General features: G+C 35.9%; 1 protein-coding gene across 1 annotated transcript in view; it reads left to right on the forward strand.

The window, feature by feature from the left end:
- HCN1 (hyperpolarization activated cyclic nucleotide gated potassium channel 1) overlaps positions 1-18,263 on the forward strand; it is a 189,484-nt gene that overhangs the window by 130,793 nt on the left and 40,428 nt on the right. Inside the window, exon 5 of the mRNA XM_058824073.1 lies at positions 17,687-17,833. Within this exon, the coding sequence (XP_058680056.1) occupies positions 17,687-17,833 (147 nt within the window). The remainder of the gene's footprint in view (positions 1-17,686; positions 17,834-18,263) is intronic.

The raw sequence follows: 18,263 nt of genomic DNA on the forward strand, positions 1-18,263 counted from the left end.
CCTCTCTGATCTTCCTGCGCTGGGCAGTTGCTGTAGGGTGCAGTGGAGGGGCTCTGCCACAGAGTAAATCAAAGCTTGTAGCCACTCATCCAGCCAGTGACACCTCTGCATCTTCATAAAGAGGAATGGGAGACATCACTTCCATGTTTTCTTGAGTTTCAAGCAGTTGGTGGTTAAACTGAAAGTGGAGCAAGGTGAATACCGAGTTCTTGGGGTGTTCATTAAAACTACTTCAGTTCTTAGGAAATATTTCTGGAAAATTTTAGATATTTGTAACTATGTCATCTGTAAGTATCAGGGATTTGTGTATATCCACATGAATCTGGGAAATGGCTGTTCTGGTCATTATGGAAATTCATAGGAAAGGAAGAGCTGTGGCCAACTCAAGACCACATCACTATTTAGCTAGGCTTACACCAGCTTGTGCTGTATATATTTTATTAAACTAAATACAGATATCCATGCTGGACTTGAGTCAGATGAAATAGAGTGAAACTGATAAAGTTTCCAATGCCTACATATTATATGCTATTCATAAAATCTTTGAAAATTTAGATTTATGGATTTTTTTTTTTTTTTGCTTAAATTGAACAGATGTTCAAACGGCAATTTGCAGAACCTGAATTTTAGACACACAGCTGAGTTTGCAAGAGTGAAGTCATAGAATGTTATTACTGGATCGGGTGTGATGTGAGCAGCAAAGTACTCATTAAGTACTGATTTCTAAGTTCAGTAGCTTTTCATGGTTTACACATGGTTTTTAAAAATGGAAGTAATGCTTTTCTGGGGCTGATAGTAGTTTTTAGAAAGTCTGACAATACTGTAACACAAAAATGTTCTGTGATTCTGTACTTAAAAATAGCCTGTTTTCATTTATAAAGCATAATTTTAGCAATAAGTCATGTCATATGGCTGCTGAAGAAGGTGAGTGACTTGGAACATAAATCTTGAAGCACAGCATACTTGGCGCACCAAAGGAATTATTTATTTTGGAAGATGAGGGGTGGTTTCCTTTTTCCTTGAATTAGACCTACTTGAAAAAAACACATAAACGAACAAACAAAAAACACCCCACAATTAAACCAAAACAAAACCAAAAAAACCCAAACCAAAACAGGAAAATAAAGCAAACCCTTTTCTCAGCAGGGTTTCTCTACTTTTGCAGGTTTTTAGAATATTTCCATCAGCTTACACAGACATATATCCTATTCAGCTTTGCCACAGTGCAGTATTTTAAATGGTAAAGAATTTTGAAGTGTTTTATCAAGTGATCAAGTACAAGAGTTGCTAACAGCTTTGTACAATGTTAGGACCTCAGTAGTAAGTATTCATTTTATCAGAAGCCATATAGTCATCACAGTATTGTGAACAACAAAATTCATTATTCCCTAAATATTTAGGCATGACTGAGAGTCATTGCACACCATAGTATTTGTGGATTGTTTCTGGTAGTTATAATTCCTGGATTTGTGATTTTATTTGGAAGTCCAGTCTTATAGTTAGAGAAGGGTCTGTAAGTGCTGGCTTTAAGATTATTTCTGAATCATCTTATGCTGTTTTGGCATACATCATATCACTGACTGCTAATTGTACAGATGTAGTATTCCTGGCTTCTGTGAGCCTTATTGGTCCTTGTAGAAAGCAATGAGATTTATTAGAACAAAGCAAGCTATTAAAAGATACTTGGTATCACTCAATATTCTGAAAGGGAAAACATTCTGGAAGGGAAAAAACAGCTGAATCTCAGAAAAATCTTTTCAGGTACTCTAGTTCACAGGATGCATCCTGTTATTTGTAGAACATGCACATAATAGAACTTGTAGGTACATTAATCCTTTTATTTATATGCATCTTTTAACTTGATGTGTAATTAAGGCCATCATGAAATCAACTGACATATAAATGAATATGTAAATTCTCAGCCATGAGAGCTAGTGTGGGCTGTGCAGACAGAAGCTTATTCACTGAGCATGAGAATATTTGTTGTGTCATGATAAGGCCTTCACTGCCATCGCTTTCTTTCTCTTTCTCATCTTCATCAGTGTTTTGTTTATAATGATTACTTGGATTTTTGCTGCACATACTTGTGATATTGACATTGGTCTTCACAATTTTTGAAACAGGAAAGAACGATAGATAGCATTGTAAAAATTCAGGGAACAAATATTTTCCCTCTCCCAAGCAAAAATCAGAAATTACTCACCTTTAATGATACAACATTTAAAAAATCAACAATTTTTTTTCTCTGCAAGTTGAACTGAATATGATGTTTAGTTTGAGAGCAAGACTTTGGAGAGAAATATAAATTAGTCAGAACATGCTCTCCTCTTTTGTCCTGATACTTCATTATTGTTTCATCTTCTCATTACCCCATTCTTGCTGGGGGAATCGGGTGGTGATTTTTGCCTTTCCTCTGAAAAGGCGCTTGGTCCCTCCTGGCAGCAGGTACTGTGCAAGCCTAGTGCTCTCCACCCGGCTGCATCATACCTGTGCCACACTGTAATAGGCTCCCGCTGCTTCTAAAATGGCAGATGGGACTGTCTTTGATTTATTGCTGTGTTGTGGGTAATATACCTATAAAGTGTTCTGCTGTCTTGCATTATGGATTAGGTTTCTAGCAGTTTTCCATATGAAACTGCAGAGCAAGCTCATTACAATTGCAACCATGTTCATGATGACTATATAAAATCAGCTGTGAAGGCATGAAGTTATTCTAGAGTCAGATTTTACACACAATCTGCTTTCTTTCCACAGTAATTACCATAGGTTCCCACACTAAATAGATTTTTTTTTTAAAGTGAGAAACAAAAAACAAGGAACTAAGTTTTGGGCTTCAAACTTTCTGTTCAAACACAGCACAAGTTACAAATTTAACAAGCGAAAACTGTGATTCACACCAGATAGCTATAGCAGGTAGCAATTATCCAAGTTGCACTAGAATAACTGTGCTTATGTCCTGTAAATGGATAGAGGGAAATAGCCATCAATTTATCTAATATAATATTAGGAGTGAGAAAATAATCCTTTTTGTGAAAGATATATAATCCATTTTGTGAAATAAATAATAAATAATCCATTTTGTGAAAGATTATGGGGTTTTTTTCTTTACTTTGTTAGGGGAAAAGGGAAGAAAGAAGGATTTATTATTTTTATATTGACTTGTACATCGTAGTTCTTTCCCAATCTCACTCTGTTTCTCAATATTTGAGAAATTAGCGCATGTATACTTTGAGAACATAGTAATTTGTATATATAAGACATGCAATATTTATAAATGCTTTGGAGTGCAGTGGATAGCAGAATAATCAAAGTATTTTCCCTTCAAATGAGTGTTTTAAAAGCCCTTTTGTATTGTTTTGTGTGATAAATTAACAGTTTAATTCAAGTAGTTATTAACCTTGAAAAAATATTGTAACACTAATTCAAGAAAATGTATTAGAAAGGACAAGCAGTAATAAATGTAGCAGTAGAATGCTTTTAACTCCATTTGTTTTCATAAAATACACTAGACCTGCCTTTTACATCTTATGCTACCAAAGGGAAAAAAAACCTTCAGAAAACATTTTTCTAAATGCTAGTTACTTAAGCATAATAAAAGGGCTTTTAAAATAAAAATTCACAGTGCTATGTTTTCACAGGTTGGTGTTGGGAAACTGTAATTTTCAGAAAGATATCTATACAATCCCCTTCTAGACAAAATATTTGTTAGTCAGAATTTGATGTATATGTAAAAGTAATTTTATAAAGTTTTGAGGAAAACACTGAGAATTTTTTAAAATGAGAAGTGAAGTCTTCTGGTGTTTCTTTTTGTGCATATGAAGGAGCTGGTAACTAGAATCTATGGAGTTAATTTCCCTATGTAAGATACCTCCCAATCCTTTTTAATTTTTCAACATTTTTTAAGGCATAGGCCTTTGCTTCCCCTGATTGAGTAGGGAATGTAAGTAAGAGAGGTGGATGATCACCTGGCTGAAGAGTGCATCTGCCTGTATTGCTGCTTTATTCCTGCACACTGTGTGATGTTGTTCAGCCCATGTTTGGGCATCATCAGGCAGCATCAGAGGATGGATGTGGCCCCACCTCAGCCAGGAGTACCACTGACACCAGAGGCAACCCAAAGGGATGAGTTAAAGGAAAATTGAGGCAGAGAGCCTCAAAAGATGACTGGTCAGTGTAACAGAGATAGTGGAAAGGCATCTCTGGCTTTTTCCTATGGTATGCCTGCAAGGAAAACCAGTTTGAAATGGCAGAAGTCAAAGAATATGTGGGGAAGTGAGGATGAAAGAAACAACAGGGACTGCACCGTGGGGTAGATGATGTTGACTTGTTTTAGGGAAGAACTGTGGTTGACAGGGGAGCTTGTGTTGAGGGATTTGTTGATGGCTAAGCAAGAACCTCTCATTGGGCAGTACATGATGTCATCTGAAAGAATTTAGGGAGTCATTTGACACACATTCTGAATTTTTGGCAAAGAGATAGAGATGAACCTTCTATTTCCGCCTGCATATCCCCTCACTTTGAACAGCAGCTTCTGTATGTGGACAGTGCAAATAAAAGAACTGAAGTGAGGATGATCAATGGAATGATTACCTGGATTACTATATCACATTGCCCAGTTCAGCCAGCCAGGAAGTTTTGAGTTGCATGAGCAGAGACAAAATAGCATCTGATAATCCCTGCTCCGTCAGGTGCAGCTGTAAGGCATGAGCAGTATTTACTCTTTAAGAAGTGTTGCTAGGAAAAAAATCTGAAATCTGGTGTAAAAATGGAAAATAGAGATTTAAAACTCTGATGAACTACATTGGTCCATTGATTTCAAAACAAAGCTATAACAGTCAGAGAGTAACTCTGCATGAAAAATGATAGCACAATAAAATCAACACTATATGTAACTCAGTAAATGAAAAGATACTGTTTTTTATTGCTGAAAGATTGTGGTTTAGATTTGTTTGCAGAATATTTAAAAAACAGGCACTTGCTCCGCAAAAGTTTATGATTTAAGATAGTAAAGAACAGTATAACCTTGCAAAATAGTACCAAAGTGAGATATTATTTGGAACAGGTATAAACCTTTGCTCTTCCTTGGTTTTACTTCAGCTTTATTTTCTTTCATTGTTTCTCAGTCTACCAGCACTGCCCCCAGTCCCCATGTCTCTTTCTAAGGCAGTCTCTGCATCTGGCAGAGACCATTTGTCTCTTCTTCCTCAAAACTCTCCATAAAACCAGTCTATTTTGTGTGGTTTGGAGAAGATAGGACACTCATCTAAACCTTGCACCATGCTTTCCATGGCAGGAAAAGAAAGCTTTCATTTTCCAAACGGTTCAGTATCACTTAACCTCAAGAAAGTTAGAGCTTCCTGGGGAGGGCCCACTGATGTAACTACATAGAATAATCTGAAAAAGGAGAAGAAAAGGGTAAAAATTAATAATGAAAGCATTGTGCTGTGGCATATCCATTAATTTAGGTGTAAGCCCCATTGCATGTGGCTTTTAAATTTGCAGTACAGTTCTGAGCAGAGGAGGGATCAATCAGGTAGGCTGAGAAAATGAGCTGTCTCTATCTGCAGCAGCTGAAGGCAGCTCCTCAGAGTGTTAGCCTGCATTTCTGCAGCACACCAGGGCTAAAGGCAGAAAATGTCTCAAAACAAAGTTTTACACTATACCATTCATTATATGCCATTTCTAACATACTCTTCCTGGGTGGCCAAGAGAGCTTCTGTTTTAGCCATCAATTTGTGCTTTAAAAAACAGAAGGAAGTGCCAGCTTATACCTGAAGTGGTTGCTGCCTTAAAATTGTTAGGTTACCGCCTAATTGTTAGGTAGTTATTATCTGTAGCGAGGTTCTTACGTTATACTGAAGTTTTAGTGGAAGCAATATTCTGTTTCAGGAATTAGCATTGCAGACCCTTGTGCTATATTTGATTATGATTACTCAAAATTTCATTGTCTGTACAGCTTCAAAATATATTGATTTAGTGGGAAGACATTCTGAATTCTTCCAGATCTTTTTCAGATTCAGTTTAAAAGCAAAATGCAAATGAAAAGGCTTTTATTGCCTCAGCACCTCATTATGGTTTTCACACAGCCCAGGTGTAGGTTTCTCTATTGAGGGTGCACTGCTGTTCTCTTTGCAAGGTTTCCCATGTGGTCTACATCAAATATCTCTGGAATAATGAAAAGGTGATCTTTTATTTATCTACTTCATGCTTTAAAAACTGAACGAAAGAAGAAAGGCTCTTTTCAAAACCAATTTTTTTAACAAAACCAAGTGTTTTGCATTGCCTACCAGGAAGAGTCCTCCTTGCCAGGGCTATGCAGGTGCCTCCTCAGCTTCAGCAGGGGTCCTGCACTGCAGCCTTTCCGTGAGACACCATTGTCAGTGCTGTAGTGGTGTTTGGGGAACTAGCTCAGAATAAAAGTGAATTACCCATTGGGCCTGAACAACAGTACACATGGCAGACTATCATAGTCACAGCCAGTGGTACTAGAGTGCAAATTGGTTCTCTTGCTCTGGAAATAAAGGATCCTTTATTTAACTCTAAAGCAAATTTTCCTAAAATTTCAGGTGCTGAGTTGAGTGGTTCTAAAATACTTAGGATGGGAAGAAATAAATCTGCACTTCATAAACCATATTTCTTTAAGTGGAAGAAACTATGAGGAATCCTTAGGTCTTTAGAATTGTTTGTAGAATTGTTTAAGAACTGTTTATTAGCCTTTTACTCTTTTCATGTTTTTTTTCCATATCACCTTATAGGTATTTTGCCCATTTCCTCAAAGCACTCTCTATTTCTCCTTCTTGTTCTGAAAAAAGATGGGAAAGAAAATAAAGGTATTATTTCACAGAAGCTCTGTTCTTTTTCTTTAACAGTTACAGCTCTGTGGCTTCACTTTTGAATGAACCCAGCTATACTGAATTAAAGCCTTCCCTAATGTTTCTGCAGAAATGATCAGCACAGAAATACAGTATCAACATTAATTTGAGAGTTAAATCTCCATGGAGATTTGGGAAGCAATCCACTGTTACTAAGAACTTTTTGCATTGTTTTGGAGAATAAAAAGTAAGACCTACTCTTTATGTAAGATTTGATGCATTCAGATGATCAAGTGGTCAATGCATTGAATTATGTCTTCATAACCAGAACTATTACAGGAATCATTAGTCTACTTCTTTGAAGAAAGCTATAAATTGCCTTAAAATTTGTTCTTTGCCGAGTGTTTCATTGGCTTTTCCATTCCTGATAGAGCCTGTAGTTCTCATATATACGTCATTTTTATTCTAATTAAAAAATTATCTTTAAGTCATTACAAATTGAAGGGGTTTTTTTTCCTGTACCTAGTGAATAAGTTCCTTAATTCTGGAATGTAAGAGAATACATCCTGTTGCTCAGCCATTCCTCTGGAACCATGAGGTCTGTAATGATGCTTTTCAGGACAGTACAAAAGGTTGCTTGGAATATTACTTTCCTGCCGTGGCTGTCAATTATCAAAGAAGCCTTCAGATGCCATAAATTTATTTCTCTAAGGATGCCTCTGAAGTGTGTATACTTCAAGACTATAAAAATCTAAGGTAACAAAAAGAAGATTAAGGGTAGTTTAGAAGAAGAAATGAAACAAAACAGCTGTGAACGTGAAGATGAAGAGCAGTTTGTCAAGATGGCTGCAAGTATTGGTGAAGAATGCATTAATATTGTGTGATACTGTGTGTTAAACTCAGTCTTCTAGGTGACGCTGGAGACCTGAACAGTTCAAAAAAGAGTCTTAGATTATCTAAAAAATAAGTTGTAGTCTTCAAGTCTCATTTTTAAGTGGAAGGGCTCTTTGTGTCATGCTAGAGTATCTAGCTGTACTCTCAAATAAAATACGCAAGGTTTCACACTGCAGATATTAAACAATAGTTTGTAAAGTAATGATAGTATTAATGAGGTTACCTGTTCAGAGCAGAGGTTGTCTGGTCTCCTTTAAGCTCCTATGGGTCTTAAAAAAATCTTAGTACTGCATTTGTCTGACATGTGAAATGCCTGCAGGGAGGTGGATGGATTGCAGCCAATGGCCCTGCGTAGGCTTTTCTTCCCCATGAATAGCATGTGCATGGGATGATTCTTCATGCTTCCCAGCACCCTGATTTTATATAAGTGATTATGCATTCTTGGAAAAGCAAGGTCAAATGTGATCGTCTATATCAATTTTTTTGTCCCAACAAGGGACAAGAGAAGTTTCTGTCTTTATTTGATATGCATGTAATAGACAAGTAGAAAAGACACTGGGAGATGCCCTGCCCAGCCTAGAAGAACCATTTCCCCATCATTAAGACATTGCTGTGAAATGAGGGAATGCCAGTTTTGGGTCTCTGATCAGAGGTCAAGAAAAGCAATACATCCTTTAACAGAGCAACTTTACTTACTGAAGAATCTCTTTTTTTCTCCCTTTAGCTTTGAACAGACCTTCCCATGTAAGATAAACTTACTGGCCTGCAAATATCTTGACATGGAAGTGAAAAATGGGAAAATAGGTGTATTAAAAAAGAAAGTTCTTTTTGATGAATTGGCATTTTTCACTAATTAATACAAAAGGAACTGGGAAGCCATAATTAAGTTTTATCAGAGATCAGCAGCTGTATTTTGCCAGTGTTCCTGTCTTGTGTGTGCTGATGCTGCTGGTAGCATAGCTGTTGGCACAACACCAAGCAGATGTAACAATTACATTGTTAATATAACTTACTTTCTTCTTCTTTTCATTGCAACTATTAAACAATAGATACAAAGTTGCATAATTTCAACCTAATTATACATTTTTCTATATTTCTTTTCTAAATTGCTACTTCAATTTGCTTCTTGAAATAACTGGATTTCCTGTGGGTGAAGTGCTGACAACTAAGCATGCCAATTTAGCTAAAGGCATTGTGGGACACACAGAATTTAGCATTATGCAATGTTTCTGTGCAGCAGGATGGTGGTTTGAGGTGAAGCCCATGCCAGAGGAAACCAGGGCTTCTCATAAGCAGAATTAACACACATCTTAAAAAACATTACATCAAAAAGGAAACAGGTGATTGACAAGTGTGCATTCAGTGCCCAGGTCCAGATGTCCCCATCATGGATCCTAGAGCTGCGCAAAATGCTGCTCATGCTCAGAACTGAACTGAAGAAGTGACCCAGTAGGGATGAGCTGATCCCTTTTGCTTCCCTAGACTGCTTGCCCTAGTCTGCTTGTCAGGGGAGTAACTCCTTTTTTCTCCTGCTCCTCCCCTCTAGGCGCTCATTTGCATGTACATTCTTTCTTAATGGCCAAGTAAATTCAAAAAAGGGGAAGAAAAAAAAAAAGAAAAAGAAACTCAAGTTGTTTAAAAGATAAGGAAAATTATTGTACAAGATGACAGGATAGGTATTAAATTTCATGTTGAAACTGGCTGCTCTAAGGAGGCCATTACAGCATGTCTGATATTTTTAAATAAGTTGTCATCTTTACAGTATCTTTCTCGTTAAGAAAGAAAATCATCTTGCCTTAGACTTGATACAATTTCACCAAGAGTAGCACAGAGGAGAGATGTTTTTCTTCTCATGCCTTGGGGCTCTGATTGTTGTTTCATTAAATCAGAGTCCTGTCATTGCCTCTGTGAAGAAAGGAACTGATCCTGGTTTTCATGCTGCTTCACTCCCCTTTTTAAAGCAGTAAAAAGCAAATTTGTGAAAGATAAAGAATGGTCTGAGAAAACAAATCCTGTTCAGAAATCTCCCTGTAACTTAATTAATTTCTCAATTACACTAATTGAAAGGAACAATAGTAAGAGATTGTGTATTTTGTGGCAACTGAAAGGAAATGTTTAATTACTGCTTGTAAGTAAAATGACAGTTTAAAGCATTCTTGTAAGCAACAATACTCTTTGGGGGGTAATTAGTGAAAAATAGATGGTAAACAGATGATGGCTTTTAGGCTAAAGAAATCACTTCAGTTCCATCTCATGATAAAGAATTATAAAAAAGAACTTACCATTAACATGCCATTCAGTAGGAATACTTAAATTTTATTTTGATCTGTGTTTGATTATAAACTGTTTTTTTCTTTATGTGCTAATATCTGTATGTGAAGTAAAGAAGCAGTAAGGAAAGCAGATTGTAGAAATATCTCTTGAGCCCTGATAAATTCAGCTTTCAGTGACTGTGGGATGGACAGGTGAGCTTATTACTTTGCTACTACCAAAATATGATAACCAAATATTTGACTGCCATGTGCCCTGCTTGATGTCTATTCTGAACACAGACAGATCTCTAGTCATTTAAGAGCCATCTGGCCTTACTCATTTTTGAGTTATCATCACAGGTAATCGTCCTGTGAGTTAAAGTTAGTGCTAACTTCAGGTCTGACCAAGTATTTGGTTAGAGAGTGTCCTTTGGTGCCTTGATGGTCAGGTTAAAAATTCCGCCGGCTCATGAATAGCCATTGCATGCCAGAGGACCATGCATAAACAGGGGGTGTTTCTGAAATGGAAATTCCTTGTTTTTCCAGTGTGGTTGGGGAAAAATGCAAGAGAGGGACAGCAATTGGAGTTTTGTCCCCATTTGAAGCATGGAGATATTTCAACTTGCATTCCTAATAATACCAGTCAAAGAAAGGAGAAAAAGGAGTATAAAGAGGATGAACTATACAAACATCAGACTTAGAGAAACCCTTGCAAGGGGCACAGCTGTGTCACCTCATTCCTGGTTGAATTTCCATTGGAGAGCAATGGCCAAGTGTCTGAAAACTGGCTGAAGCCCTCTCGCACATATGAAGTAGTATCCTAAAGAGATTATTTTTAATAGTAGGACAGAATGAAGAAGTGTACTCCTGTACAGGTGAAAAAACTGTTCTATGGAAGAGAATGAACACTCCAAATAGGGAATGCATACTAGCAGCTACTGAAGATCATGCTTGTAAATGACAGATGAAATTGAACAGACATTGAGCTTAAACACTTTAGGAGTACTTATCCAGAATTCCTTCTAGCTTGGGAAGGTATTGGCCTTTCTCTCCATTCTGTCCCCCAGTAATCAAAAATGATTCTGATTCTGACCCAAGGGCAGTAGCTCCTTGTGTTTACATAAAGTGAGGTCCTTGCAGAAATATGGAATCCTTGTTAGTGAGGCAGGATTTCCTTATGGCAGAAGAGAGATGGTCAGTGATTATGCTCTCCACTTTATTCTGGCTGCTGGTAGCTGAGCTCCAGGGCTAGAGTCATCAGCTCAGCTAATAGAGAGCAGCAGACCCAGTCTGTTACTGTGTGGGTCTTTAACTGAGTCAAGGCACACAAACTGGTTTGGACTGTGAGGCTGACAATGCAGAGTCAGATGGCAGATGACAGGCTTATTAAATAGCATGGTTTGCAGTATCAGACAGAGAGGAAGCATGTTACCATCCTGTAGTGGCTACATGCCCTGCCCAGATTCCCACAGTCAAACACTGGCAGGGCTGGAAATATGGGTGGCCCATCTTTTTTGAGCAGGAATACCAGTTTTACCTTATTTACACCACTATGTGTCAGGAATAATGCTTGTAGCTGATGATAAGTTAAGGAGTTAAAGAAGAGAAAAATACCAGGGTCTCACAATAAATGTGACAAGAAAAATTGATATTTGTTAAGTAGCCATTAATAAATATTAGCTATACAATTCTCATCCCTTTCCCATTAATCTACAACTTAATGTCTTTTAAAATTATTTTAACATAGAACCCACTTATAATGTTAGATTGGAAGTTCCTGCAAATGGAGAAAATGATAGCCTGGTGTCTATGATTGTCTAATATTATTCAAATTCTTCCTGGGAGAAGCCTCAGGGATTTTTTTCCTAGACATTACTTATACAGATTAGATTATTTGTTTAGCACACTGAAGCAATATCATGTGATATTCAGACATCCAACTGCACACTGAGCTAGGGAGTTGGCACTATTGAATACGGGGTTGAGATAAAATATTGTAAATCTAGTATCTGCCTTTTCAAAAGATTCAGTGAAAAAGCAAATTAATTCACTATACCACAGAAAGGGGGATATGTACTGTATGAAATGACACATTCTTTTTGGGGGTAATAAGGTAATTTTTATGTACCATTTAAATAGCATTGCATAATAGAGTAGAATTTAATTGAAGTCATTTATAAAGTGTTTTAGCAAAATAACTGCTCTTAAAATGCACATTTTATTTCAGAATAATATCTTTAAATAGAAATTATTTCATTCTGGGATCTTTGTGCACTATTTTGCAAATCTTATACCTGTATTTTTAAAAGTATATTTTGCTGAAGGATTGTTTTTAAAAAGTGATATTACTTCTTTTTCATATGAAAAAACTGTTCTGCTTTATATTTTTTCATTAGTCACTCATTGCACTTGCAGTTATCCTTCTACACAGAAAAAAATTTTAACAAATGAAATTAGATAAAATGCTTAAAAGTTAATTGCCTGTGAATTTTTGATCAGATGAAACTTGCTTGTTTATTTTAAAAATTTCTTCCTCAATGTAATTTGAGTGAAAAGTCAACACTCAGCTGAATGCCAAATGTAGGTCTAGTAGACATTACTATCAATTGTAAACCAGAATATAATTTTTATATACTTAATGTTTAACTAGAAATTGAAGCTTCCTGAATATTTTGTAGTTTGTGTAATTCCCTGATTGTTCGCTTTCGAAGTCCACCATGCATTAGAGCAATTTTCAGAGAGACAGGAAGAAAACCTCTCATGCCTTTAATATGACAAAGCTTCTCCCCATCTGCAATTTGCAATTTTGCTTTGTCCCTTCCATACAGCTCTTGCTATCTCCAGGGCTGAGCATCACTGCTGCTTGAGAGGGAGGCAGATATTTTTAATAACAAGCACACTTTCCACAAAGCAAAATTTCCCATGGAAATCATTAGCTTTTATACACTCCAAGAAAGTTATTTTACCATTAAAAAACAAATAAACAAACAAAAAGCCTACAGCAAAACCCCCAACAGCATGTTTGTTACTTAGAAAGAATTCATCTTAATCAAATTCCTCCTCTTACCTTTCTACTCCTTATCAGTGAGTTAAATCATTTTCATATTTTAATGCTGTGTAGATTCTTCTTTCATACATGATATACAAGTATCTTCAAACCATTTAAAGAGCACTGATGGATTTGTTGCATCTAAATTGTGGGACAGAACTTCCTTGATTCAGTAAAAGGATTTCACTAATGGTCTTTGCTTTCTTTTACATTTGCAAACAGTATATAGGATTTTGTTTCCCCACATTTCATTGAACTTTGTAAAGATATAGCTGGCTATAAATATATTTGATTGGCTATAAGTCTCAATAAAATGCTATTTATAGTTACTTAGTTTTTTGGGGGAAACTTTCTTAGAAGTGAGGCTCTATTGCCAAGGACAAAATTATTGTAAGAAGTGCAAAAGGCCTATTATTCAAGCTGGAATTTTAACTGATGGTAGAGGCACCTAGGTTCTTTGAAAAAATAGCTGGTTTGGAAGTTGCTGAGTGTTGACATTTTGAAAAAATCTGACTTTGGCACTTGTGCTTGAAAAGTATTGAGGTAGTTTAGGTGGGAGCAGTTCCAGGCACATGAAGGTAATTAGTTTCATGTTTTTCAACTGATACGATTCATGTCTTTCAAATATTTATGTCATTTATTGTATCAAGGACAGAATGCTCAGCTGTAAAGATTATTAGGACTCCAAGAAATTTTTCAGCTAAAAAGGTCAACTAGTTAGTTACAAAACTTTGTGAAGAAAGGATCTGGTAGGCTCAACATATATGCCAAAATATATTATGAAAGATCAACATTCAGGTTTCTGTTCTACTGGTTTCACTGGGAACTTTTTTGTATTGTGATTTAACACTATATTAATGTTAAAATATTTTCCCTGCCTCAGTTGCAAATTGCTATGCACAGTATGTCATTCTTCTCCTTTGCATTTTTCCATATCTATTTTTTTAAGATAACTGTATTTAACCCATTCTATTACGGGCCCTATATAACTGATGTCATACTCTTCACCTTTTGCTGGAGGAGCCCAGTAGCAGAATTTTGCTACATACAGAGATCCCATGAATAAAATTATATCTGAAGCAGCAAGATTCAGATACTACTGGGTGGTGGTTTGCATTAAAATATGTGGAATGTTACTTTGAAACTTTGAAATCCACTTAGCTGTTACCTATTTCAGCAATTTTGTAGCATGTATGGGCATTTTCATTTCAGTGATGAATATCAAACGTGTATAAATTACTGAAATTATGGCAGTGCAATATATAAATCTCATTAATATACATAGCCATTTTAGCAGAAACAACTCAATATTCATTTTAAAAAATATATAGTTGTAGAGTGGTCAGTAACACAGTACTTACTCCATTCAGTAGCATTGAAAAGACCAGGAATACATATTTGTAACAGTTATGGCGCATCCCTTTAGATGTGCACACGTCCTTACTAAATAGTTCTTCCTGGAAAATCAAGTGCTACATGCAGGAGAAAGGATGGAAAGGTAATTAGAAATTCAAAAGCAGGGGGTTAGCAGTCTTTTGTGTTTGAATGTAGTCTGGTGCTTCTCATGTGACATACAAAAAGCCAGAAATAAAAGAGAAAAAAAAAAAGGAAGTCAATCTTGAGGGGCTTACTCTGGCTCTGAAAGTTTTTTTACACAAATGTAATAAATACCAGAGATGTTCTTATAAATGTGGGATTAAGACATCTATTTTCTGAATAAACCAAAGCAAACAAGAGGAAAAAAACCCCCAAAAAAGTAGCAAAAATCCCACTCCAAAACAAAAGAGCAAGCAAATCAAAATTTTAAGTCTAGAGGGGAAAAGATAGAGGATGCAGTGTAATGAGAAGAGTCATTAGAAAGAAATTGTTTTTCTCACATATGAAAATGTAGTTTCAAATGTGGATAGGTTACAGCCATTTTAAATATGATTAAAATATCATTTTTAAAACAAAATTTAACTTTACTAACAGTTTTGTCCACTTCAGATCTAAAATTATACTTAGAAAAATCAAAAAGCTACTGAATTATCATATTTTTAAGGGGTTCAAAAGACTAATGAAAATTTTAAAATCTTTTTTACATATTTTATGTTTTCCAGAAAATATTTCAGTTCTCTTAAAACTATTTGCATTTTTGTAATGCATAAAACAGTCCCAGGAATAAAACCCAGTATAATTATATTAAAGTGAAAAATACCATTATTTCCAACCACTATTGATATCTATGGTCTGGTATTGATATTTGATATCCGTATCTACAAAGAAAATACTCTCCAATATTAATTTAGACAAATTCCTGGTTTACTACATAAAATTAACAAGACCATATTAATCTTGCTCTCTTTGTGTCATTTCAGCACTTTTTTTTTGCAATTGTCATGTGGCACATCACAGTGGCAACTAATCTGGAATACCCACAGTATTGCCAGTAACATGTAGCAGGCTGACAATATGAACTTGCTTTTCTGAGGAATTGAAAAAGTAATTATTTCTTGCTCTGAGTTAATGAGAGATACCAGTTCCTGAACAAGAGGGCAAGTTAAAAGTTTTTGAACAGAACGTCAAAAAGGGAGTAGTAGAACAGTGAATGATATAGAAAATGAGCCAAAATCACACACTGAGAAACATTAGGAAAATACTGATTAAAGAGCTAGTGATAGTATACTACCTACTCACAGGCTCAGATATTTAGATATGAGAAGGGACCTTGGTATTATATTCTATGATTAAAAACTTCGGGGAATTGGGGAAGGCTTTTCACTTCTTCATAGATTTTTAAAGAAAAGGATGCTAATATTCATCTGTGCCTATTATTCTACATGTTACGAATTTGAAAACACTTTGAGACATGCCAGTGATAAGCAGTACTTTCCTACTAGTTTTATTTTTTCTTTTTTCCTAAAAGTCTCATGTGAAAGCATAAATCCTTTTTAAGAAAATAGCTTGCTAGTGCAGGAGAAAGCCCCCATTCAAATAACAGCGCTAATGAAAGGCAGCAGTGAAAATTGCTGCCCAAGCAATTTCCTTGAAGCTCGGATTTTCTCTATTTCAAGGTCATTCTGGCATAAAAATCTTCTGCAGCTTGCTTGCAATATACATGAGAATAAATGTATTTCTTTTATTAGCAAAGATTGTTAGTTATTAGCATTACTTAAGCACATTTGTGTGTGAATAAGATTGTGTGGGGGAGCAGCCTCTACCCTGGGGGCCATAGTGATGATGTCTAATGCTAACCCACAATGTATGGATAAATTTCTTCATATCAGATCAGAAACCAATGTCAAGCATGCAAATTTAAATCACACATCTAAAATATGTGGGTGAAGAATTGTTACTGCAGAGGGGCAAAATGGCTGTGCAGGGGTTAAATCACCCTAACATATTCATTGTTAAATAATCCCATGCAAAATTACTTTCCTTGTATTTTTGGAATGTATGTTGTACACATGGCTTCATCTAATCTTTTGCCACTTTGCAAAGCAAAAGCTAATTTCAATTCCAGAAGATAGAGCGGTCTTCAATTATGTAAGTTAAAGGATAGATGCTGCAGTTCACAAAAGAGGGCATGTACATTATACATTTGCTTAATTGTTCTACAGGGATGCCAATCCTAATTAGGACTTCATTGGTTTTTTCGTTGGAAACAGTTTAGATTCCCTAATTAAGCATGAAATAACTAATAAAAATAAATTAAGACTGTTTACTTCGTGAATCAAGTTTCTGCCAAGTTTTAACTCACCTTTCAGCCTGAGAAGGGATTTATCCTTCTCTGCCTCAGTGCCTTATCCCTTTCAGAAACCAGGATGGGGGCTCTGAGGAGCAAAAATCTTGTTCTGGTGGGTTGGTCCATTTGCACTTTAGACAACTTGTCCTTTTTGTGGGTCTTGGATTATTATGTAGTTTAGTACACTACAACTATGAGTATGTTGATTTGGGACTTCATCTTCTGAAAATTATGCTATTAAAAAAAAAAAAAAAGGTAAATCCCCAGAATATAGGACAAAGGACTAGTAAAAACTAAGAAACCAAATGTACAGGGTAAATGAAGTGAGCTCTTCTTGGTCTCCTGGATCCTGGTATCTTTTTCTTCCCTCATTTTCTGTTTCCTGATCCCACACATATTTTTCTAGTTTACCTTTTTCTTCTCTTTATCCCTTCTGAGGAATGTTTTCTATTTCATTATCTCCACAGGTTTTAACTTCATAAGCATACACAACATTAATATGTTGCTTAGCAATACAGCACAGCCAGCTTCTAAAATTTCACAACTTCAGCTCTCCCCGAATGCAGTGCTACAGGCTAAACACTGTGTACAGCTTTCCTGTCTACAGCACGAGCTAAAAATTGTGTTGGTGTATTTTTGCAGCTCCTGTACAGCTGGGAATTTAGGAAACATATGAGAAGTATGAGGGTTTGGCTTCTAAAACTTATATATTCATATGGATATTAGCATTGCTGCCAAAGGTAGTTTCTGTAATTTGTAAATATGCTGTATGTGAGTAATATTACAATAATTAATATTTGTGTGAGAGTTTTCTGATATATGAAAAAATTGTTACCTTTAAAAAATATGTAGAGCTTAAGTGGACACATGAATGAATTTGTATTTTGTAGGTGCTTTTAGATAGCAAGAATTTGAGGCTTTTTTCTAATTCTCCTTCCTTTTTTTATCCTGACAGTACAAGCAAGTGGAACAGTACATGTCATTCCACAAGTTACCTGCTGAAATGCGCCAGAAGATCCATGATTACTATGAGCATCGCTACCAAGGCAAGATCTTTGATGAAGAAAATATTTTGAATGAGCTCAATGATCCTCTAAGGGAGGTAAGATTAAAGTATTTGAATAGCTCTTCATGCTAGGAAAAAACTTCTTGTCTGCTGTTTCTATGTTGAAATGCTCTTTACCTTCTATAGCATTTCAGCTTCTTTACCATAGTCAATGGATGACCAGGATATTTAAATTTATACTAGGTTGATGCAAAGAAATAAGATCTACACTATATTCAGGACCAGTCAGTCAATCACTGCCACATGAGGATGTCAAAGGATAAAATCTGCCAAAGAGTAAAACCACACCCTTATTGTTGACTGAAATTCATGTTTTTCTGCCACTTTTTAAAACAGAGATCAGCTGGACTAAAATGATCCTGGGTGAAATTCTTTTTCTACTCTCCCTACTTGTTAGCCATACATCTATACAGATAAAACCACTGACAGTCACCACAAAGGGAGGGTTGCTTTTTTTCATTTTCTA

Source organism: Ammospiza caudacuta, chromosome Z (assembly GCF_027887145.1).
Source record: "Ammospiza caudacuta isolate bAmmCau1 chromosome Z, bAmmCau1.pri, whole genome shotgun sequence".
NCBI classification, from domain to species: Eukaryota; Metazoa; Chordata; class Aves; order Passeriformes; family Passerellidae; genus Ammospiza; species Ammospiza caudacuta.